This window comes from Lepisosteus oculatus, chromosome 3, assembly GCF_040954835.1.
Source record: "Lepisosteus oculatus isolate fLepOcu1 chromosome 3, fLepOcu1.hap2, whole genome shotgun sequence".
In the NCBI taxonomy this organism is placed as follows: domain Eukaryota; kingdom Metazoa; phylum Chordata; class Actinopteri; order Semionotiformes; family Lepisosteidae; genus Lepisosteus; species Lepisosteus oculatus.
In genome coordinates, this window is record NC_090698.1 from 46997357 (window position 1) to 47023121 (window position 25765).

At 36.4% G+C, this 25765-nt stretch overlaps 1 protein-coding gene across 1 annotated transcript in view; it reads left to right on the forward strand.

Moving 5' to 3' along the window:
- LOC102689852 (myosin-IIIb) overlaps positions 1-25765 on the forward strand; it is a 66210-nt gene that overhangs the window by 959 nt on the left and 39486 nt on the right. Inside the window, exons 2-5 of the mRNA XM_015365891.2 lie at positions 3917-3982; positions 5490-5620; positions 15695-15797; positions 25036-25138. Coding sequence (XP_015221377.2) covers positions 3917-3982; positions 5490-5620; positions 15695-15797; positions 25036-25138 — 403 coding nt within the window. The remainder of the gene's footprint in view (positions 1-3916; positions 3983-5489; positions 5621-15694; positions 15798-25035; positions 25139-25765) is intronic.

Consider the following 25765-nt stretch of genomic DNA (forward strand, 5'->3'; position numbering starts at 1 on the left):
ATAGGGTTGTCCTTCCATCAGATTCTCTTTTGGTTGTGATGTTAGAGTCCTGAAAATCTCATTGTCCATTCACTGACCGTATTCCTTTGCAAAGTACAATATAGTAGAGCGGAAGACAATGGACGCATCATGAAATTTTCCCATGTGGAGTAGTTTAAAAAATATATAGGTGTAATATACTGTATTTGCACAACAAAAATAAGTACGGTATATGAAATGCGTAGTGGCTTTTGTGGTCAAGGATTCGTTCCTTTGATTCGAACAGACTTCTGTAGCCGTCCACTATTTTCCGGTGGACTTCAGAAGGTTAAAGAGCTACTGAAGTTCACATTTCTCTTCAAGTGGCGATTGCATGAAGCTTTGCTTAAGGTGCAGGAGAATGCAGAAAATAATTAGAATTGTTTTAACAAGTTGCTTGACTTTTGACTGTCAGCTGCGGATGGGACTTGTAATTTGTCAGACGTGCCACGTGCCTGTATAAAATGCAATTAATGTTACTTTCAAAATGTGCGTAAACTACAGGGTTTAAGAAGCCTTGTTAGTTCAATACTGAGTGTTTACAATACGCTTACAATACGTTTTTCTCATTCAATAATTTTTCACAAGCACGAGTAGGATACGGTAAACACTACACTATGACTATTTCATTGATCAAGTTTTGGCATTTAACATTTTTTTTAACATTTTGGAACCCTAAAAACCAAGAGTAGTAGAATGATAACTTTGGAATAATTTTCTACAATGATTTTTTTGGTCGCATTTGCACAATGGCACGAAAGGAAGTGTGTTATAATTCTGTAAATTAATTTATGACAGTTTTGATCTGTAATTTTAAAAGGCAAATATTCTGTCTGCATGCCTGTACAACTATGTGCTCAAGACTGACATAGTTTTATGGATGTGTTCCAGCATGCCCTGGAAAAGCCTATAGGAAGAGTTCACATTTTTCAAAAACACAGGAAGAAGAAAGGCATCTCAAAGCAATTAATTCAAAACAGATACTGGATGTGTTTCTAGACTCCCAACTGCATGGCAGCTACATCCATTTAGGAATTTTTAAGATGTATTCTAACAATCTTATTGATTACGTAGAAAATCATTATATTAAGCATAATTTTATTTCTTTACATCTATCAGTGACTGCTTATTCAAAAGGTGGTAGCAAGATGGCATTGTCTAAATACAATTTCACATCTTATCAGCGACAACTTAGTCTAAATGTTTGGTTTTTTAAATGTGATATATTAAGTGGTCTTAAGGGTGTCTAGGAAGACTGTCAGCCAATGGAAAAAGCTGTATTAAGGCCTCAAATATCTAATACCTGATTTTATTTTGTTGAACATAAGCAGCATTCTAGTAGTTTAAGATTTGTGGACAAAAGGCTTGGAGACTTACGTCAGCCATAGAGTAACTTATGAAACAACAATTGTCAATTTAAAAATAAAAGTTGAATAATGTGGTTTCCTTGTTTGCAGTCTGGCCTACGGTATGAAGGAGCCACTGTGTGTTATAGAAAAACAAGTTATGTGATGGTTGTTGTAAGTCACTTAAGGAATAAGGGTCTTTCACAAATGTGGTGAACATCTAAAGTTGCACAGCACATATGACAGCGGTTAATTTAGATACAAATAGGAGATCCAAATGTGTTCTTATTAGCTCTATTTTTAATGACCTCATTTGTGCAAATTTTCATATTGCATAATCCACACTATATGTCCGTTCTGCTGTGTTTGTATAGTGGCATAAATGTTGCTGGGGAAACACCAGATTACTGTATGTCACCCAGCTCCTGATGGTAGAACTGATGTTTCTAGAACAAGAGTGCACAACTCCAGGCCTTGAGGGCTGTAATATAGCAGAAATCGTTCTGGTCTGTTTAGAGCTCGGGCACTTCAGGAATTGAAAAAGGTATTAAATTAGTTCCATTAAGATGACAAATGTACCAATTCATTGGTCGAGAGTTGACTGAAATGTGAACCTGCTCACACTACAGCACTCTTGAGCTGCAGTTGTAAAATACTGTTCTAAAGTGACTGTATAGTCTCTGAGCACTGGAACTTCTTTATAATTCATACGTCTGTCAGTCATAATGGACCAAATTAAGTCCCTGCACAGGTTATGGAAAACATATCAATGTGCACATGTGACCGTTTCGGTTCCGCGAGGGCTCGTGCCCTCCACTGCTCTACTCCATCCGTTTCGTCCCGCAACACCTGGGGCGTGAACCCTGGTCTCCAGCGTAAAGCAACGTATCGCATGAGCTAAAGGAGACCTCCCTCAGCCCAGGCAGCTGAGGTCACTGCTACGCGCAGGGAGGGTCATGACGTCACCGTATCCAAACTAGCTCCGCTACACCCACAACCCTCAGTTAAGCCCCATCGTTTTGGTGTTATTCAATGTTTTCATTAAAACACTTTTTCTTCTTTCTTTGTGCCATTGTTCTCCCATTTGAGCCAAAGAGGTCTGACCACAGCATTTGCTGAAGTTATCTTCTACATCGATTTGTTGTAAAAAGCTAACCTTTTCTTCCTTCAGACTGCACTGATTAAGAACTTATTTTTAGCATATGACTGCTGAATGAACCACTTTAAACTTCTGAAACGCCTTTTGTATTTTCCGTAATTGTTTCAAATAATGTTTGACTTAAAGATTTGTTTAAACGGGAAACTTCTAAACGAGAGGAGGCCATGTGGCCCATCTAACTCACCTGGTAGTTTGTATTGTGGCTAATTGATCCAAGAATCTCATCTAGTTGGTTCTTGAAAGAAGCCACATTCTTGAAAGGTTTCATCTTTAACAGATTAGGTAGCTTGTCCCTTACTCCCACAAACTTTGGTGTAAAGAAGTGCTTCCTCTTCTCACTGAGGTTCCACATAGATATCACCTTTCAGCTCTGGTAAGTGTTTCACTGTTAAATCTGAACGAAATTCGCTGGGTTGACTTGTCGATGTCTTTGAGAATTTTGGAGGCTTGATTCCTTCTGCCTGTCAGTGTAGGATATTCTTTTAAGACCTGGAATGCATCTTCTATGGATTGACCTCAGAGGAGCAATATCTTTTTTTTGTATCTTAATGCTAAAAATCACACACGTATTCTAAATGATGTCTCAGTGATTTCTAACATGCCTTGATTGAAATTGTACACTTTACAACCTATTCTAATATTTTAGCCTTTTTTTATTGCTTCCCCACATTGTCTAAGATGTAAATGAAATGTCACCATAAATTTCTGTCTTTAAAGGTTTAAAAGTTGCTTGAATACATACTTAATATGGACATATAGCTCTTGTCCTCACATTCAAAATCCATGCCACATACTGTTTATGAAGTTGTGCAATGTAGCACTGCCTGAAGACCGCCTGTTCATTCTGAGCTGTTGCCTCAGAAAGTGTTGCAAACCTTACTTCCTGTAAAACTGATTAAAACGAGGGAACTGGTGTTGTGAATAAACTGTAAGAAACATTTTATATTGTTCTTGATGACGGTTTCCTAGCAAAAAATAGTGTATTACCTAGGCATAGTGTGGTAATAGTGACATAGAAACAAATATGTATGCTTTGTATGTGACGTCTGTATTTTTCAAAGTTGCAAACAATTGACCACATTTTAGTTTAGGGATTGCAGCATTGCCCTTTAAAAATGGAAAAATAGTGAGTCAACTGGTAATACATTTAGAAATGGAAAAGGCTACCTTCTGAAAATAACTCTAGGGTGACGGTATGGTGCAGGCTCTGGTTGGAATTGGTTTTGCCACTAACATGCTGTTAATCTACAGCGGAGGTTGCTTATTATTACATTTATGCCACTGTGATACATCTATGCCACTTTATGTATTTGATTGATTAAATGTTTATAATGGCATCAACACCCCCAATATTAAGTGTTACAAAACATGTTTGTCTCCTTCTGTTTTGCAGACATACATTGGGGATATCTTGGTAGCCATAAATCCATTTAAATATCTTCCACTCTATGAAAAAGCGGTAAGTATTTTCCTAAGAGAAACCAAGGAATTATTCTCTTAATTTTCAATTCTTTTTTTTGACAACAAGCAAGTGTTTAAAATAACTTGCAGCACAAGGATAGCAAAACCGTTTTGGAGCTTTATTCCTTGGTGTTATCACTCTTTGTTGTGACGTTTTGTCAGTCAAGCTAACAATTCCTGAATAATGGAGCTGTGTTGCTTGTTTAACCACTCAAGAAATGGTGCTTCCAAGGAATCAACATTTTGTAATTGTGAACTTCAGATGTGTGAACAGTGTTAATATGTAAAAATATTAATGGGTCCACAAATGCCATCCTGTTTTGCAAGTTGTGCATAGTTGGTTTGCTGATCAGATGAAATCATGCTTTCCACAGTAGAGAGTGTATCTGGGCTGACCAAATGCAGGGGCATCCAGGTTTGGATTTGAGTCTCTGCCGTGTTTAAACTCCTTCAACTATCAAGTCACTGTGGAGTAATGTTTCCCCTTATACAGCAACCATATACTCTTGGATTTGCTTTATAGAGTGGTCTTCCTTCGCCAAGATTTGAGGTCAAATTGTTTGATTCAGAATGCTGCTTGATTTAAAAGTCCATAATTCATTTACTCAGGAAGGCACAAGACAACCTGGGTTGTATACAACAGTCATTGACTAAGGATCAGAATGAAAAACTTTCTGAACACCCCTCCTACAGTGTGTGCCTAAAGACAAAGGTGATTCCTGGGTGTAGTATTTAATGCTTACAGTTTAACTGGCTTTATCTAGGTAATTCAAAGGTTTAATATGTCTTTGAGGTGATTAAGTAATTAAGCAATTCCCTGTTACACCTACAGTTGTGAATCAGTATAATATTCTGACCAAGTTGAGATAAAAAGCAAAATAGTTTTTAGTAATAGATATAAGAAACGTTTTTTTGGAGTTTATTATTGTGGAAAGAAGATGACTGTAAATTTACTTTTACTTTATAATTTAGGATACTATTATATGTAGTATTAAAGAAAGCTCATATAGTAAGTCACTGTTCATTGTATGCCTCCGAATTATTGTTTAAGTTCAGTGTCAATGAGGAACCCATGAAAAAAATAATCAGTTTGTATGAGGCATCTTTGTTCAACCCCAATGAAATCTAGCATGAAACAAATTATTTGTATTTTTTAATAGCTGCTTTGATTTTTTTTGATGGTTGAAATTTTCTTTAGATTCCATCTTGAGACCTAGATTAAATAATATCCACCAGCAAACGACTACCTTTAAACCAGATTTCTCTTAGTGACTATTTGTTCCCGCTTAGTGACTGGATTGAATTGTGGATTTAACATGTACAGATATTGGGGAAAATAGTTGCTGAGATTAGTGAAGAGTTGGTGTTGAAGAGTTGATTGCCTTTGAACAACCCATTCCTTGGATTTTTCCATTGAATGATGATTAGATATTTCAAAACTATTGATAACATTATGAATGTGATTCATTTGCTGTGCAGTAAGTACTGTTTTTTTGTGCACCCAGGTATCGGAAAAATATAAAAACCATGAAAAAAGCTCTTTGCCTCCCCATATTTTTGCTATCGCTGACAGATCTTACCAGTCCATGCTAGGAAGGCTGGCAACTGGACCCAAAAACCAATGTATTGTTATCAGGTAAGCTTAGTCCTTCATTAATTCCTTGTGTTCTGAGTCTTGTCAAAATGTGGTATTGAAATTGACAGTGTTAAACACCATACCGAGAAGAACATCTCACAAAACACACAAGCACTGCCATGTAAGAAATGTGAGAGGTTCAGAGAATTGAGAAAACTGAAATTGGCCAAGGGGACTTGTGACTTTATTTATTTATTTTTATTTTTTTGGTCCAATTGTTTCCTTTCCTTTTTTAAATTAAATGACACGAAAAAACAGACACACAAATATATATACAAATAGATGGAAAAAAGCCATCCACTGAATCAGAAAAAAACCATCAAAGATAGTTCAGTTTTTACCACATAAGCACAGATAATCATGTATAGAAAAATCTCTCTTGTTTAAAATAACATCACTCCTTTAACAGAAATAACATTTTTACTCAGTCCCACTTGATTGCTGTCAGGACCTGGGACAGGACAGTGTGTTTCTGAAACATAATGTAGACTGCTTTCTACCAGCCTCAAATCCAAGGAAACAACAATGTTGCTTACGAGGCAGTGCCGGATTTCCTTTCCTACCTTGCTATGCTATGCAATGATGTTCCAGAATCAAGTACTGAAAATGCTCCAAGCCCGTGACCCCAGTCTGCTCTGTGAGCAAGACAGGAGTGATCTATGTGTCTGAGCTCTGCAGCGGTGCCTGGCCTTGCCAGGCATTACCACTGCCCTCAAGAGGTGGTAGTTCTAGGTATATATCAACCACATGCTAATACGTTGGTCTTTGGATCCTGCGACCAGCAGCCTCTGACTAGCCTCTGCTGGTCATGCCAAAGCCAAGTTTGTCTGGTCCTCCCGTATAGACAGATAGGAAATCTCTACTGAGACCTGCAGCTGGAGTGTTTGCTCTCCATCAGGTGACCAGTCCCAGAAGATGGTCTCCGCAGAGCCCGCAACACCTCTCAACTTCCCCTGGTTAAAGGTGAGGCACATAAGCAGCTGTTCAAAGCCAGACAGGCGGCTCTACAGCCTCTGCATGGGAAAAATCTACAGCCGTCCTCATGGCCCACAAGTAACCAGGGACTGCAGCCAGAGTCGGGCTGCCAGAGCCTCGGACACATGGGCATGCCCAGCCAAGCCTCTGGGTTCGGGCTGCATACTGGCACCTGTTGGGCAGCACGGACACCCACACATCGGCCATATCTGCTCCGGTGAGCGCTAGCAGCCAGTGTCCTAATTCAGCACAGATCCCTGGTAGAAGCCCCCGCTCCCTACGAAGAGGTAGCTGGTCCACTGGCTCCTCCCCTTGCTCAGGTCCCACGTGCACTCATGCATGTGTAGGCCCCGGCTGGACAGTTACTCGGCCTGCATACGTCCATGTACCAGCCCTGGCTTCAGCACACCTGGAGAGTCACTCCAGCTGCACAAATACGTGCCCCGGCCCTGACCTCTTCACACCTGAAGAGACACTCCGGCTATTCAGTTTCAACATGGACTTTAGTATTTTCTAAGGTTGTGCTGTATGTCTGCATACACGTGCTGCATATACACAGAGTTAAACTTAGTTTTTACTTATTTTGGTTTGAAATAAATAAATTTGTATCTTGTAAATCTTGTGTACACTTCCTAGCAGTAAAACAGAACTACAATGCCCCTGCACACTTCAGTTTTGCTGTGTGTTTTCTTATGTACTTACACAGGTAGGGCACACTCTATGAGTAATACTGTATATTAATGTAGTGTTGTATACTGAGGTGTCTAGTCCTTTCTAGAATTTGCAAGTTACAGTACAAAACATGTACAACCATGTCCTTTTTCAGCTGTTTATTTTAATCTTGAGTTTTTCTTTGTCATTGGGATGTTTCCTTTTCTTTTTGTGTTTTACTGTTAAAAACCTTTGTCCAAACTAAACAAAATATGTACAGTATATTTATACAAGATTAAGCACATTCAGTAAAGTTTACTGTTTATTAATATCCCATAATTGAGTGTGAAGAAAGGTGGTATCAGATATTTTTACTAATGTAAAATATGTGAACCCAGGTCCTTAATTTGGATCTGTCGTTATCCCTGAGTAAAAGCTTGGTTTGTGAGCAGTGTACAGTAATTGTATTAAGGAAGATTTTGCCATTTGCTTACACAATGGATGTTTTTTTCAATGGTAGTATATAAATTGCAGTTGTGATTTTTAAGAGATCTATTAATAGAACATCATATCACTATATGTAGTAGGGTCATAAATATAAGCAGGTGTGCCCTCATAAAGTTTCATTACCTGTGTCATCGCTTATCTTTATTCTTGATCATCCAGTTGTGTTTGGTGTGCATGTTTTCCACATACTGGAACCTGCGTCATGTCATTGAGTAACACCTTTGGAATTTAGAAGGAGGACAAAGAAGTTTCATGTAAGATGTACACGTAGCGAAAGTAAGGTTTGTAATATAAAGCACAACTCATCAAGTAGTCTGTGACATACTGTAATACAGTTTATAAATAATACGAAAACACAGTTAGAGGAAGAAAAAGAGTGTTAAATGCTAATCTAAAATGTTTTAAGGAGTTGTTTTGTTTAAATGCTTGGTCAGGGTTTTTGCAAATATATTTTACTTTTTGCAATGATAATCACTTTGATTAATGTGAATCCTACAGTAGTTCTTTATTTTACACGCACTACATTTTTGTGTAACTGAAAGGCCCTTTTGTTTTAACAATCCATTTACGGGGTGGAGAAATTTTCTTAAGTGTTTTTACATACTATGTTTTAATCCTTTACGATTGCATGCCAGCTGGAAAACCAGATCATACAAAATAAACAACAGTAGCAGGGTTTTCCACTACACATCCTTTCTTTTTGTATCCTTGGATTTAGGGTATAGTCTGATGTCAGAATGTGGCTTTATTAAAATAGAAAAAATGCAGGATTTTTAAGACCCTCTAGTACATGTGGAGTGCATTGAAATTCTGGCCCCAAAATGGAGTCAGTAGTTTTGAAAACCGCAATTGCAATACTAGTCAGTAGCATTGTATTACATCACGTACAATAGGACCCAGCAGTCCCTCATCTCATCAGTGAAACAGTCAACAACAGCCTAACTTCAGAACCACAGCCCAAGGTAAAGACCTGTACTGTAGCTTTCCAGTTAAAAAATGACTTACAATATTAGAATATAATTCAGAAAATGAATATACAGTAAGAATTCGGAATATGTATACTGACTCAATAATAGCGATTCTCATGTTTTTAGAATGAAAACGCTTAACTCTTTGAAGTTCCTTGGTTAGTTCATTAAGTTTAATACTCAACCATAAGACTAAATATCTTTCTAAGTACGCCATTGATAAAGTCATTGAAAACACAGGGAAGGCGAATAGTACAAACAATATTAATATTATATTAGTCTCTCAGTAGCACTGTAAGTACAGTCTACTCAACAATCAAGAAATGGATAATCTCACTCGGACACTACATTGATCAAACCTTTACCCCAAACCGAGTGGGCAGGGGGGAAACTAGTCCTGTGTGGCCAGTGATAGCTTTGAAAGAGCTACAGAGCTCAATGTTTAGGATTGGAGAAAATATGCATCAGTCAACAATATCCAGAACACTTGACAAAAGTAGTTAGAATGCCAGGCAAGATGGAAGCCATCATTAAAAATATGCCATCTCAAAGTACTTGAGTGATTCTGCAAAAATGTGCAAAAGGTGTTCCTGTCACACAAAACAAAAATGGATCTTCTTGCTCTAAATATCAGGTCTTCATCAAATGTAATGCTCAACACCATCCCTACAGTGAAGCATGTTGATGACAGCATCATACTGTGGGACTGGAATGCTTCGTCAGAATTTAAGGAAAGACGGATGAAGTAAAGTATAGACAAATACAACATGATAAACTTGTTTCAGTCTGCTAAGTACATAAAACTGGTATGAAAATTCCCCATTCAGCAGGACAGTAATCCAAAGCACAAGGTCAAAGTTAAACTGAAGTGGTTTAAAAAAGTGAATGCCATTGAGTGGCCCTGAAAAAGTCCTGGGTTGAATCCTACTGAGGTTCTGTAGAAAGACTTGTAATCTGCTATCCATTAGTGATACCCAAGCAACTGGAAAGAGCTTAATCATATCTACCTATAGATAGATAAAGCCTGAGTGCAAAGTTGGTAGAGATTTACCCAAAACGTCTGGCAAATGTAATTGCTGCCAAATATTTGAGTTCACGTGTCTGAATACTTTATGCACTCGGCATTGACCTTTATTGTAACTTGTTTTATCCTTATAAGTCCCCAGTTTGAGCATTTAGGTTTTGAATAAAATACTAAGTTTAAAAAATGTGTATGCATCATTTGTAGTTTTATAAAATAAGACGGTGTATATATAGGGTCTCAGGTTATTTGTAAGGCACTGTAGGTTAGAAATACTGGCCTTAATAGCTTACCTACTGTATCTAAGTAGGTCCATAATAACTATTTAATATGTTTTTAGAAAAACATTGTCCCATAAAAAAGTTGTTTTATGTATGTCATGAACATATGTATTGTCTTTTACTTTTATTTATACTGCAAATAATAAATGTATTTTTATATAATAGGCTTCATGCTAAGATACCAAACTGCAGTAGAGGCCAGTTTCTGACTGCATGTTACTGTTCTGCATGCTGGCTAAGTGGCATCTTCCTTTCAGTTCCTTTTCAGTCTTGTTTATTTGAATTTGAAAGGATAACATTTTAAGACAAAATCCCAAATGTTATCCCAAGAGTCAACAGAAAAAACATCCCATTGGTTATGGGTCTCTCATTTGGAGCCAGATAATAAAACTAAATACAATTTATGCTGACATACCAAGCCTCACATCTGTTGAAATATAATTCAGCTAAAACTAAAACTGCAAGTTAGACACACAGACAGGAAAATGGCTCAGCAGATTCAGATGTCCTGACCTAATATTCACAATGTCTGTGGCAATTTGCCTGAGATTTTCTTTGGTCTTTCATTGCCTCTAAGTTCAGTCAGACATCTATGATTTGTGTAGTTCATATAAAGCATACCCTAACACACTTCCAGAGGAACCTGTTCAGAATTCATGGGTGTATAGATGCCTTTCCACCTGTAATTCTACTAAAATGTCCAGGTCATTTTTTTAACATATTAAAGGGGAACTGCAACGCTATTTTTGTATTTTGTGATTAGAAAGATTCCACATTGATGAGTGCATTTCAAACCGCAATAAAAGTCAAATATACACAGTAACTTGTAAAACCTCCAATTTGCACCACAACATAGACAGAATTACCAGGTCGCGCAGTGCCAAGTTCTGCGATTCAGAAAAGGGCAACAAAACCCCAGGCTTGGGAATATACAATAAGCAGGCTTGGGGAATACATCTCTTTTAAAAGTATATAAAAAAGACACTTGTAAGATATCGTTAAAATATGCATATTTGGAATACATCTGTATATTTGTCAGGTTTTTTTTGTGAGGTCTTTTTGCAGCAGTCTGGTCATTTGTTTTAAACTTACAAACACTGCAATTTGTTGGTTTAGTCATTATTTGTGATGGATTTTCTTTAGCATTAGTTGTGAAAATCCAAGTCTTGTCATATATGCTGATCAAGCAGCAGATTTTTTTTTTTGCTAGCAAAGTGTTACTGCTTAGCCAAATATCTAGCACAGTCTGTGTAATGTAACTGAATTTTTAAAAGACGAGCAATATGTAATTTGTGTAAGGTGGCTGATTGTGTGAGTTTTGCATGCGGATGTTCAGTGAACTGGAAATCTGAGTTTTGATACTCGAGATGTAAGATTTAATGGGGAAAAAATTGAATTGTTCTGTAATTATTAATCAACTATAGCAGAATGTTTTCAGTGTTTCTTTTAACTATAGAACAGGCTATTTAAAATGGAGTCTTTTTAAGGTTTGTCTAAAAAGTATTGCACACATCATATTTACATAGTTATTTTCTCTTTAGGGGCACAAAAGAAGCTTTATTACCCATCCACGGTTACTTATCTTGAGTATCCTAAAAAAAGTGGCAGATTAATGCCCTTCATTGTTTCAAAGATGGAACAAAAAAGCAATCCAAAATTGTTTCTTTGTAGTGAGTTCATTATTGGTGGCAAATGAGAATTCTAGGGCTACAAAATGAAGTATTGCAATATTGCATGTGAATACTGTATGTTGTGTATTGGCCGTTTAGTACCTCAGGTAGTTAATTGATGGAACACAAAAAGGCTTAGAAAGGAGGCCTGGGTTTCTGGACAGTACAGTACGGTGATGTCTACATCTATGAATTTACATTTGTTTACTTGCAATTCTGTCTGGCTGATGGAGTTTTGGATGGAAGAAGGACAGAGTGGGATGAAACCAAGCCAAAGGCTTTGAATGCAACTTTCAGACATGCCATGCAATACACTAGGATCATGAGACAGGTCTAACACATGAGTGAACCTCTCACTGCCCCCCTGCAGAAGTACCCACTAGCCAGCATCCATATCTCAACTTGATCTTGTCTTTTTATTGTAACGATTGCTTCCGGTTCTGTGACAACAGTGTGGGAATGACAGGCTGGAGACAACTTTACAAACTAACTGACAGGTTTATTGACCTTTTCATTACAGTGGGGTGTGCTGATCACAGAGCAGGGTATCAACTGTGAAGATAGAGTCAGAAAGTGCAGGCATTGGCTACACACAGAGGAATAATTCATGCTGTTTATTTTAGCCGATTGCTACTGTATAAGTTTGTGATTACTCTGGTTTGTGTTAGCTGATCAGTGTTATTTTAATTAACTTAAAGCCACGTATTGATAATGTAATTATCATATAAGGGAGGATTATGTCTGTCTTTTAACCATACCGTACGTACTAGGTACTGTCCATGTACTGCCATTATATGAAAGTATAAGGATGCACTGAACCCTCATGAACGTACTTCTCAAGACCCTACTGTATAACTTACTAAATGTAGAGTTGGCACAAAAAACCCATTCTGCCTTGGGTGGCAGGAGGAAGACATGTACAAATATAGTTAACCTCATCTCGTCAAATGATCTATTTTCACTGAAATGAGGTTTCACTTATAACAGGCAGGCATTTATAGAACAGTTATCTAACACATGGCCTGCGGGCTGCATCTGGCATGCCAAACCAATCTGTCCCTTCCAGCCTGCGTGTCATTTGTGGTCAGAGATTCGATCTGCAAAATGCCTGAGCCAGCAAAGCCAACTCCTGAAGCAGGTGTTTCTGCATAAGATCTGCATACACGGTGCCCACTGCAGTGTTTTACCTCTGTCCAGTCAGATGGCTTCTGTTTGGTGATGTGAAGGGATGACAGGGATGTGTCTGCATGAAAACTGCAACTTCTTCCAAATGTCTCAATTTTGGAGCAAACCTAGTGACTGAACCATGACTTCTCTCAGAAACTGGGTCTTTTATTTAATAATGATCTCAAAACAAGATTTTTGAACATGGTAATGAGGTCTTTGTGATTGTTATTGATGAAAAGAAAATGTGTGGTTCAAGAGAACAGAAGAAATTTCTGTCTTTTCCTAGAAGTGAATGGAAAGCAGACATCCTGGATATGTACACAACAGGTTGCTTTCCAAAGATCTAGCACTAGTACATTTGTTGTATATATTTTATATAAATACTCCAAATAGTGTTCTGCTATGAGATTTCTGTGTTTTATTTTTTGTCATGCGCTGTAACTTAGCCAGGCACAGAAATTGGCAAAAAGGCAAATAAAGTAAAACTCTGCTAATTATACAACAAGGAAAACTCACTTATCACAGAACCTTTTAGTGTCATCATTCCCTTACATGGAATATCCAACCAATGGTGTAACCCTAGAGTCCATTTAATATATATACTGTATATATTTCAATCCTGCAGTTAACCAATTCATAACAGATCCATCCCTCAGTTCACAAAGGCAATTCACCCTCAAAAATGGTTTGTAATAGGATATTTTGCATAAAGTAAAATAAGTTCCCATTAATTGTAAAAGCTTATGACTTTTTTCCTAAAGTCTAGTTTTAAATGGTATTACTCATTGTTCTTATTTTGACATTTCAGTACAATTAACATAATGATATTTCATGTTGGTAATAGTTTGTTTTTTTTAACTCAGTACGGTAGTCACCTAGACAACATGTATAAAAAGTGTAAACTGTTGAGCAAATGCACAGCCAAGTTGAAAGCAATGCAAATGTCTTTCAACAGCTCGTCAAATCTGTCCCTCTGTGAGAGCAATGGGACAGAATCCCACAAGAACTGATCTGTATTTGTAATCTGGTGCAAAACAGGCTGATGGCCACACGGACTGCTAGTCTATCACATTAGACTGTTGGCCAGTCCAGTTGTTGATCAGCTTAATGAATTTATCTCGTACATGCTTGTTCATATGTTTTTAGTGCATGCGCTGTAATCTTTCATTTTTCTGACTGTGAATTCATTGCACTTGCGCTTCTTCTGATTCTTAGCATATTTTTCAAGAAATAAGCATAATTCTCTCAACTTCATTTTGCGCTTTTGAGCAACATGCAGAAAATCAGCATATTCCTCTGTCAATGTCTTCCAGCATATGGCTTAAAATACTTGGCCATATACACTCTTATAGTATAGAGCAGTGTGCCTGATGAATCCTATATGCATGGAATACCTTGTCTAATCGGTACTGTTTTGAAGTATCTGGAATTTAGTTAGGAATGGTTTTAGTGGTCCATTGCATTGCAGGTTATACCTCCTTAAGAACACTGACAAATTGCAAAGATGCCTGACGGAGATCTCCTCGTTGACTCTAAATAGCATAACAGAACAGTATTTATCCATTATAACAATGTGGGTTCAATGCATACGTGGAATGGACTGTTGAAAAATGTTTGCTCTTAATCATTTTATATTGTTTTTCTTGTATACTGCAAATTATGTCTAGAAAATAATTTTAAAGACATTTATCCTGTCCTGATAATAGTGTACAGTTTATACCTACACCAACACCAGCAAGGCACTGCCAGTTGCAAGCCTTTTAAAGCATTGTTTAATGTTTCCTAATACATATAATGTTATTTGATGTTATTTATATACGTTTGGAATTGTATCCTTGTACCCAGTTATCCAAATGGAAAATAAAAGCAAGTCCAGACTTTAAAAAAAAAAATCCACTGCTTATAGTGGAGAGGAAAAGTACTGGCTGCTCAGACAATACAAATAATTGAAGGATTGTCAGATTACAGATAATAAGTCCCTTGGATCTATTACTCACTCAAAGAAATGCAGACATCATGAAAGAAAACAATTTGCATTTAATATTAACATTTTAAACATTTGCAAGTCTTATCTCTTAAGCAAATCAGTAGATTTGCTTTTAAATGTTTGCTAGGATAGAGAAGGCTCTTATAGGCATGTAAAATATGTGGTGCTAGCTTGATTTCTTTCCATTAAATTTGAATGTCTTGGTAAATTGTTCCATGTTTTTTTGTAAACTATTGCATTTTGTTATTCATGTACAGTTTTCAAATACAAAAAACACACCTACCAGACAGATGGAATCAAGTTCAGTCTATGTTTTCCATAGTTTATATTTAAACAAATATATACAGTATATATTTTTTGTTTGCTTCTGAATCAATTTTAATTTTTTAATAAATTATCAGACGTATACAGTATCTAAAGGTTGACCAGACTTCTTACACAGTATTTTTTTAATCTACTTATCAGTATAAAAATGGGTTAAATTGTTAAAAGCGAATTGTTCTACTGAAGCAAAGACTTCTGGCACTCTTGTATGATGGTGGACTAAGCTATATGTTAGAGAACTACTTTTTATACCCACTTTATTTAAATCATATGTTATGGATTGTTAATAATGTGACCATCATTGTACCTTTAATTTTTCTGTATCTTTACTTTTAGGAGACTGTGTCTAATCAGTACGTTTCAAATAAAATTATGCATATTCTCGAATGTCATTGATTTGCTGAGGGATCACGCCAGCTCATTCTTCATGTCCTGGCCTGTACATAAAAAGTGACTTCTTTTTAAAGGACTTCTCCAGCTCCTGCTGTGAACTCACAGTACTTGTTTTTCGTCCTGTCCTCAGTGGCGAGAGTGGCGCAGGGAAGACGGAAAGCACCAAGCATCTGCTGAGACACCTCATGGAGCTGTGCAAAGCCAACTCTCAGCTGGAGCAGCAGATCCTCCAGGTTAGTGTGGAGCACTAGTGCCAAGGGTCCTGGAGCTGCTTTTCCAAGGGTTGCTTCTCTCTCATCGAACCTAACCAGATGAAAGTGCTCATACTTTACATGAGTCTGTAATCACAATAATTAGAATATCTGCATGCTTCTGGTTCTAGCTAAATTTTGCCACTTCGGCGCTGCCCTATAATAAACTTGATGGGGACAAAATTGTACCCTTTTAAAGTTCTTATGTACTCTTGAAGTCTGGTTTCGTTCACGCCACTCAGCATTTCAATTTCATGTGATTTTTATAAGCTCATTTCCTGAAGATTTTTCTTTGGTACTCCCTGATTACATTCTTAAGGAGTAGTAATTTTATACCCTGACTGAGAGAGCAAACTGAAAGCAAAGTAAAAAGATTTTTTTTTTTGGCCAGTAATGAACACTTTATCCTATGTGGTTTACAAGTCCGCAAATTATAATGTACTGTATCGTAGTTAATCCTTTTTATTCTGAAAGTAATACAGGAAACTTCTACTGCTTACATTAAATTGTGAGATGTTACCGTCTATTATAGCTTAGAACCACCAAACCAATATTGTTTTCTGCTACAGTCCTGGGGAGATTTTGATGTCTCTGCTAGAATAATAAAGAAAACAGATTATCAATTTGGAGATCTGCCTTCTGCAATGAGAGATGCATCAGTGCACTCTCAGAAACCAACATTATGCTCTCAATAAGACAAATGGGCCTTTTCGGTAAATCACATGAGTTTCTTAGTGCAGTGTCTCTGAGATCACATGTGGAGAGATGAGAAGAAGGCTATTATTACTAATACAAAATGGTTGTCAGTCAGTATAAAATTCCACTGATGACTCGGGAACGGAGCTGTAGTGTAGTACTATCTCAAGCCGTGTTAGCTGTTTCAGCAGCTGTGGTAAGTTAAAGAAAATGAGAGGGGTGAACATACAGTGTAGTACTTCTTATGCTAACCTCTCTCTGAGAAGCTCTTACCAGAATATACGCAATGTACTTTAAGCTTTATAGCTGTGGAAGAAAAGCAGGTAATATTTCTTAGGTGTCATAAGTTATTTTGACATTTACAAAAACTATTTAATGTAGTTAAAATTTAAACTATGATATGCTCTCATGCAAAATGACCAAAGGTATTGGATTCAAGGAAATGCTTAAAAGTGAGTCGTGTGTGAGAGCCTCATCGCTCTCTGTAGATCCGTCCCGTTGCCTGGTGGTCGCAGTTACAGTCAAGAGTTGTGCTCTTCAGGTGGTTAAAACCAGAGCTTTTTGCACTGCAGTCTTCTAGTGGAAATGGTAGGCTTGGCAATATCCATGACTCATCCACCTGATACAGGTGCTGGGGATTCCAGGAAGAGAGAAATTTGCTTGTGACTCAGACAGGTAGCTTAACCTTTCAAACATGTGGCTACCTGCCATTTCTAGACATCTACAGTATGCCTTATTGTCACTGAGTAAAATTGACAAGGATAACAGAGAAGAGTAAATCTGTATGTGAATGCTGGTGAGCAAACGTGCCCTAAAGGATAATAGAGAAACAAGTAAAGGTTTATTCCATGCTGAAAAGAAACACAAGAAACACAGGGTGTCATATACCTGAAGAAAGATCCACAGCCAAAATGTTGTTTCTTTTCTTCCCTTTTCAGCATGGAATAAACCTTTACTTTTTCCTTTGCAGCCTACGCATGCCGACGCAGCAACCTACTTGAACTACTGAAGTACTATAGTTTAATCTAATGAAGTACTATATTTTAATCTGTACCTGTTTGATATCTAATCCCTGACAATTGATTTTAGATTAAGGCAATTAGCAAGTGGAATTGTTTGTTCTGTGGTAAACTGAAATCTACAAAAACAGGGGTGAAATTGCCCTTAGAATGGTGATCATTTCATTATAGGGATAAAAAGTTTAGACAAAAAACAATTACCAGTTGCAATTGCAATCTGTACGAAACATTACTCTCACAGAAGAGGTATTTTTATAGTTTTTATTTGCACTGAAAAATAAGTGGCTAAAACATACTTTATTCAAATATAACAGCTTGATGTAATTTATTAAGAATGTTTTAGTGAAAAAGCAATTATTCGCTCATAGTTTTAACCAAAGAGACCCCAAGTGTTGCTGAGAAAATTCTTCATGTATAAACATTGACAGATGAGCAGTGTATTGAAGAGAAACCCGTTTCTCATCTTTTGAACAATTAACATCAGAGGGAATCATGTCACTTTATTATTTCCATTAAAGAAGTATCACGTTTTGCTGCATCATGTCTCTGAAGAAGCTGTTTGTTTAGAAAAGCCAGACTGTTTTGCCAATTTTCTTAGAGTTGCTGTTCCAGAGGTAACACAGTGCATCTCCAAAAAAGCCCTAATTTTGTTTTATGTTGACAACTGCATACAGTGTACTGTAATAGTATGTCCCCCATTGAAGCATTTGAATACTTTTGTGTGAGCAGACGTTCTCCAAAGATAATAAAGATGAGTGTTGATGTGGTCACTGTGGAATATTTTTTAGCCTTGTATGATAACTTTTTAATTCTATACAAGTGTTTTCACTACTGATCTACTTTCTCCCAGTGATGGAAGTGGCAGCTGGATGATGTTTATTAAAACTTTAGTGACAGTGGCAGGTTCCTTGTATTTTCTTTTGCATCTCCTCCGGCATATATGTCATGCATCTGATCTTGCTGAGTTTATAATGTCACATTTTTTAGACATGAAAGGAAGTTTCTGTTTCTTTAAAATCGGATCAAAAGGAATTTCCAAACCTGTTCTGCAGGTCAGGCAGACATGTCGCAAGGGCATTTTTATAAATGAATGGTGACTCAACAAATATGCTTCTTGTCCACCCTTTTTTGTTTGTGTTATGATGTGAAAGATTATTTTACACAAGTTGACAGTTTACTCTAGATTAATGTTATGTTGACAAGTGACACGGACTTTGGATAGTTTTGTCTATGGGATGTATTTGTGTTAAGTTCAGGAAAGATGAGGTAATGTTGTTTTATTCCTTCATTTTATCATAGTCTAATTTATTCATTTTGTGAGATATGAATTATTTAAGTTATGTATTATTCATATTATGTTGTCTGTGTATGATGTATCTTAATGTATTTACATTCTATACGACTTGGAGTTTACTATGGGAATGCAAATAAACAGTACATCAAATGTTAAATGGGTGGTGCAGTGGCTAAGGATCTGCGCCTGTGGCTGAAGGTTGCTGGTTTGTATCCCGTGGCCGGCAGAGGAATCCTACTCTGTTGGGCCCCTACGCAAGGCCCTTATCCCCAACTGCTCCAGGAGTGCTGTATAAATGGCTGACCCTGCACTCTGACCCCAAGCTTCTCTCCCTGTCTGTGTCTCATGGAGAGCAAGTTGGGGTATGCAAAAAGACAAATTCCTAATAGAAATTGTACAGTATATTGCTAATAAAGTGATCTTATCTTAAAAGCTAGTAGAAAATGGCTTGTTCGGGTATCAAAGACAAAGGGTGCCTGGGGCAGTTATTAGGTTCTTTGTGTACTACACAATATACTTTTATAATATAAAATCGTTTATTTTTATGAAAAGATTGCAGTTTACAATATCATGATGTTCTTTACAGATAGTCTTCTCTAAGATGATCAAGTGGTCTGTTTTGAAATACATTACACTAAACAGTGATTTGAAGGAAGCTTAGCACTTGTTCCTGAACAGCAGCTTTCAGTTCGTCATTGGAAAACACTGAGCCCATTCTGACAGGCATATCCCACAGGCTCCCTGGTCAGGTCACATGGCATGGGGTTTTAACTGTTGCCACTATAGATGGGTGATTTAAATTGTTTAAGGCAAGACAGCTGTTATTTGGAAAAGTCTACAAAATAAATCTAATTTAAAACAAAATCTGAAGTTATGGGGGAAAAAAAACATCTGAAATGGAATTGTAACCAAAGGAAAAGGGAGAGAAATTGTTAGAATTTCTGAAATGAATTTGGTACAGTACATGTAGTCCTCTCGGAAAAGAGTTTTAAACACATTTTGGAGAACAGGTGTTGGAGAACTGTAGTACCTACTAATCACATCCACTCCTTTCTGTTATTCTGTAACTTTTAGCCTCTGAATTAAAGATCAATTTCTGTGTGACCTCAAAACTTATGGGTTTTGTTTCTGTTATGGTGAAAGGCTGTGAGGAAATTGTGAAATGTTTTTCAAAACTTTAGGAATTACTTTCCATCGGTCATTCTGAGAATGGCATCATCAGTGTTTAAAGTAAAAAAAACACTTGATAGTGTTACTGAACGTCAACAACAGTGACTCTGAGGTACTGTTCACAATTGAAGTACCTGTATATTTTTGACATTTCACAGAAGTATACTCCCAAAAAGATATCAAGTCAGTTTGTCTGTTTTCCTTTTATTATATGAATGCATAATGTTGACCATAGAAACAAGTAGTTTTCTATTATTGATCACTAATATTTCTTAGGAAACATTCTGTTAAATAAGAAATACTCAACTTTTCTCTTTGTAGGAATGTGACTGGGTGTGTCTGGACTGAAATGTTCTTCCTTGTGTTTCTTGTATTGCGCCACTATGATGTGTAACAATATTATAGCCTGGTATGGTGCATGCAGTACTCTGTACATCTCTGAGAGGATGGACAACTTTTGATTGGAGTTTTTTCAGTGTTGTGGAATGACCCTGAATTGGATGAAGTCATTAAAAAATGAATGGATGTTATAACTTCAGAATTCCATGGAAAAATCATTATACTCAATATATGCAAGTCATTTTTATGCAAAGGTTTTACAGTTCAATCAGAAAAGAAACTGTATTTTAAAATATTTTTATTTGCCATTAAAACTCTTTTTTTAAGGTTTCAAGTTCATGCTACAAATTAGTATATTTCTTCACAAGTATAGCTATCATTAAGAATATTTAATGTAAATGGTGCCACATATAAAAGGAGATATTAATTTAGAATGTGTTGATCAGTGCTTTTGCATTATAGTTTTGAGTAGTGAGCTACTGTATATAAGGAAAATGAGTAGTGCTGATCCCAGGAAAACGTGTACAGTACATTTACAACATTAATAGCAAATGAGTTTTCAGTCCTATTTGTCATTTACCTTTGTAAAGTCAACTAAGAATATTTGGTGCTGTCCAGCTGAAATCGCTAGTTTTGTGGTGTCATCGCTAAATGAATATTCAGATACTGTATGCTGTCCCCTCTATTTTTTAGTACTCACATACTGTAAAGTAAAAATTTGGAATGATATTTTCAGTTTTAATTTGGTACAGTAGCAGCCAAGTGAACTTTGAGGATGATTGACTTGATTTTAATTGAAAGTAATCAAAATAATTTGTGGAGCTCTTCTTTAATGAGTTAGACATACCTGTAGCTTTCCAGACTTGATTGATATTTAAAGCTTAGTACTACTGTCTACAAACATGTTTTGCATTAACCCTGCAAACCAATTTTCTTCTTTTCTATTAGTCCTGGAAAGCACTTTTAAGCGTCATAAACTGTATCCTGAGGTCTGCAGCCTCCTCTGAGTTTAGTATGATGTTGTGGTTCTCTCAACGTCTTTACTATAGCCTCAGAGTATATACTGTAAATAATGTAGAGTGGGTAAATTAAAGCTTGCAGTGCTGCTGGTGGTGTTTTCTGATTATAGATTAAAAATTGGTATGACTGGTTCCATGTTTTTGTCAAAGCATGCAAATGTAGTCTGTTTTTTGCATATGATATTAAATGTCCACACTGGATAGAATGAGGTAGGAAAAGACAGTGTGTTGACTCTGCTGTGTGACTGATTGAGATGAGGGACGGTAACGAGAGTTAAGTGCTGGATCTTATAAACAGTTGAGAAAGAAATTACTTTTTTACAGTCATTGACCAGGTTTAATTACATTAGCTTCAAAGAGAGCCTTCTTAGCCTGTTGGTATATGTGCCAGGGTAAACACTGTATTTTTATATCATTCTTTGTCGATTTGCTTATAGAACAATGTATTTTGAAAGTACAATTTAAAAAGCTTGCCATTACCTTAAAGTACTTTTATATTTTGGAATTAAAAAGTATTTCATTTCAACAGGAGCGGGAGACTTGCACTAAGACATACTGTAAATGCAAGATGAAACAATTTTCTTTTTAACAATTCAAACATTTCAAAGGTGTGGTTAATAAAACTGAATAGAGCTGCAACTCTTTTGATTATATGGGTATATGTTGAACTTTTATCAAGAATTGAACTCTTACCTTTGGGCAATGCACACTGACTTGTATTCTCCTATTGCCTTTCGTCAATAAAATAAGCTTACTCGGGTAACACAATGAAATGCATGAAGTATATGTGAATTATTTGGTCTTCACCTTAACTAGGCATTTAGTTACAAAATTGTACAACAGCAATGCTACTGTAGTAAATGTCAAGTTCCAGGAACATGAAAACTAACATAGTACAGCCACAATGTCTGTCTTTATTAATTTCTTAATCATTTTGTTTTTTTGTGCTTTGTTCTTTTGCAATCCACAGAGGTCACAGCTGCTTATGTTTGGCCATGCATAATGTCAATACAGGTGGAAGAACAAGTTTTGCTCTTGGTGTCTCTTGGCGTATCCTGTTGACACTACAGTGTTGGGGTGGAGCTGGAAAGGCAGATCTACTTACTGTGCATTATTAGCAGGTTGGCTTTCAAAAGGCTGCACTAGCTTTCCCATGAAACATCAGGCAGTGAAGTCAAAAATAAACTTTTATTTTCAGGGGGGACTGAACATTATAAAAGCATACCAAGAAAGGCAGCCCTTCGGTAACTTTCAGGGAATCCTAAGAATGCTAATGTAGTAGTGGTATTTAGGTGTTGGCTTAACATGTTAAAGGCTCCTGCCATTAACACCTCCCCTCTAAGCAGTCATTTATTTGCATATATAAAGCAGAAAGCCACATGAATCACATTAATCAGGACTTTCTCCTTTGGTATGGTGTTTTGGTAACCCCACAAAAAAGCCTATTAATGTAATAATATATAGAAAGCCAAAAAAAAAGTACAGTAGTGGTACATTCTATCTAAATTAGCTTCAAGTTTGTTGTTTTTTTTTGTCCAGAAAGGTAAAATAATAATATATAATAAAAAATAATGTTGAAAAAAGCAACATTCAGTGCTCAATGTAGAATGTCTACTGCAATCATCCTAAAGGAAGTGGTGATGTGCATTGTTAATCCAATAAATTGTTAATTTATTTATATTTATTAAGGACTCATTGGTGGCAGCATCTCTGGGGAATAAATACTTTGATTTGTGAATGGTATACAGTACATTCTGCAGATGCCAACTTTGTTTCCTGTGTAATTATAAATTACTTATAATTTTCATTTAATACTGCAGTTTCTCTATTTATATAGTATATAAGCAATATTCAAGGAGTTGTAGTAGTTTTTTAGCAGAGGACAAACGGAATCAGACATGGAACATCATAACACCTCCAAATCTCAAACACTGGGCTTGACCACAACTGATGTCATCACTACTTAGAATCCAAAAAGAGAAGTGGTGGTTGTTGGCGATTCCATTCTCTGGAACACAGCAACAGAAATTGGTAGCAAGGACCATGAGACAGCAACATTGTGCTTTCTCTTGGGAGTAGAGGTGACAAAGTCCCCATAGTGTACAGGGCCAACAGTGACCTGCTGGACTTGCTGTTGTCCATGTGGGTACAAATGTGATTGGTATGAACTGAAAATTTAATCCAGGACAAATTGAAACTACTTGGTAAGATGCTGAAGAGCAGGATTTATTTAGTAATTTTCTCAGGAATCCTTCCAGCACCAGGCAAAGGTGAACAGTTGCAAATGTTAATGTGCCAATCAGTGGATGTTAGATGTTATGTGTTATGTTATTTTTAGACCCCATGAAGAAAGTTGCTTATTGTAAAAAAAAAAAAGGATTGTTGTATTACTGTGCTACAAAAATATTTCTGTTCATGAATCAGTCCAGAGAATCACATCAGCTACATGTATTTTAGAACTTAAAAAATAGCCTGCAGTGAAAGGCTGAAAGACCTGAACCTTAATCAGGGAATATAATAAAGGGACCTGATACAAGTGCTCAATAACCTAATAGGCAATGACAACATCAATGAAGCAACTCAGGTTGCTTCAGAATGAACATTGAAACATAAGCCAGAGAAAACAAGTGGATACTATGTGCATTTATAACCTGGAACAGGTGGCCATTCTGTGCCCAAAGAGTTGTGGGAGTATGGAACAAACTATGCAGTCATGTGGTTGAAGACAATACCTTGGCATCCTTTAAGAAACAGGTGGATGAGATCTTTAAATCGGTAACCTGTAACTACCAAACAGACCAGATTTATAACTTTATGTAAATCCTTCCTTCACAAACTGCGAAGATGCATGCATAGACTGTACATTGAGTGTGTACTGTATGAAGTTACATTCTAGGTGATTAGGCCAAAACATATTGTTTGCCAGAAAACATTTTTCTTCATTGCAGTTTATTTTAGCTCTCATGCTCAAAATATGTTAGAGTGGCTGAATTCTCCTCAATCAATTCTCCAAATATACATACTTTTGTAGATGTTGGTGCTTTATTGCTTATTTTACAAACATATCATAGTGTCATACATTCTTCCCCTTTACAAAAACAAGCTGATTTTTAAATATTCATATATTAAGATTGCAATTCTTTCATGAAAACGATACCTGTCAAATATGTTGGCATGGACAGATACTGTATAACAGGTTTTTAAAAAACTGTTAAGCCATGCAGTACAAATATTTAATCAGAAGGTATTTGCTGTTATTTACATAAACATAACACTGGAATACTCCTATATCTCACATGCCTATTTTAGAATAGTAATTATAATCTTTGTTTAATAGCCTTTAAAGGCATTCATCTGTAAGAGATTAGGTATATTTGACAGATAGGAAGGTCCTGGCAAAACCAGGAAAATAATTCTCTGTTGCTGTAACCTGAGTGATGCAACATCACTAAATGATTTTTTTTATTTCAACATTTTTCGACATTTCATATGCATATGAAATATTCAATAGATTTTTTTATAATGCAAGATGTAATTCTATTTATTCTTGCCAGTATTTGTAAAGGAAGTCCAACCTGAGATGATTAGTACATACTGTAAAATAAAAAAAAAATCAAATTGGTTACAGCTTTATTTTTATTTCAAAACCAACTAAATTCAGAAAAATCTCTTTTATTTTGCAGGTCAATCCCCTGCTGGAAGCTTTTGGTAACGCTCAGACTGTCATGAATGACAACAGCAGCAGATTTGGAAAGTACATTCAACTCCGTTTCCAGAGCGCGTCAGGTGGGGTTTCACTTCTGTTCATGGGTTTACTGGAAAGATTTCTGGTATTGTGGGCATTTGCATATGCATAAGATATTGAATGTTTGTGTCGGTGTCTGTACCCTGTGACTGGCATTCCGTCTCAGGTGTGTCCTGCTTGCACCTGTTGCTTTTCCAGGGTAGGCTCGGCACTTGGAAAGCAGATGGTTAGATGGATGTACTCAAAACTTTCAAAGAATATTTCTTTCCCATTATTTCAACTAGTTTTTAAAAAGTGGTTTATTATCCACAGCGCAGTTTTGTTCAATACTAATGACAAGGTCTTAGACGGAAGCTCAAGAACTCACCTTTATGAATCTTCAAATCCGGTATATTTTAATATTATTCAAAATAAACTTTAAACCCACCTTTGTAATGTTGATTTATTAATTTGGTTTGATTCAGACTCTTTCCAAATTATTCAGATATTGTCAATAGCTTATCTATGTTGTACAGTATTTTTTAAAGACTCAGAAGTACTTTTTTGCTCTCATTTGCATTGAAAAGAAACTGTCAAAAACTGGGGCGAATGGAGAACTTTTTGTCGTAAGCAAAACATTTTTTAAGCTTAGTTTGGGCATTTATCGGTGGCATTTTTTTTCTGTTTCC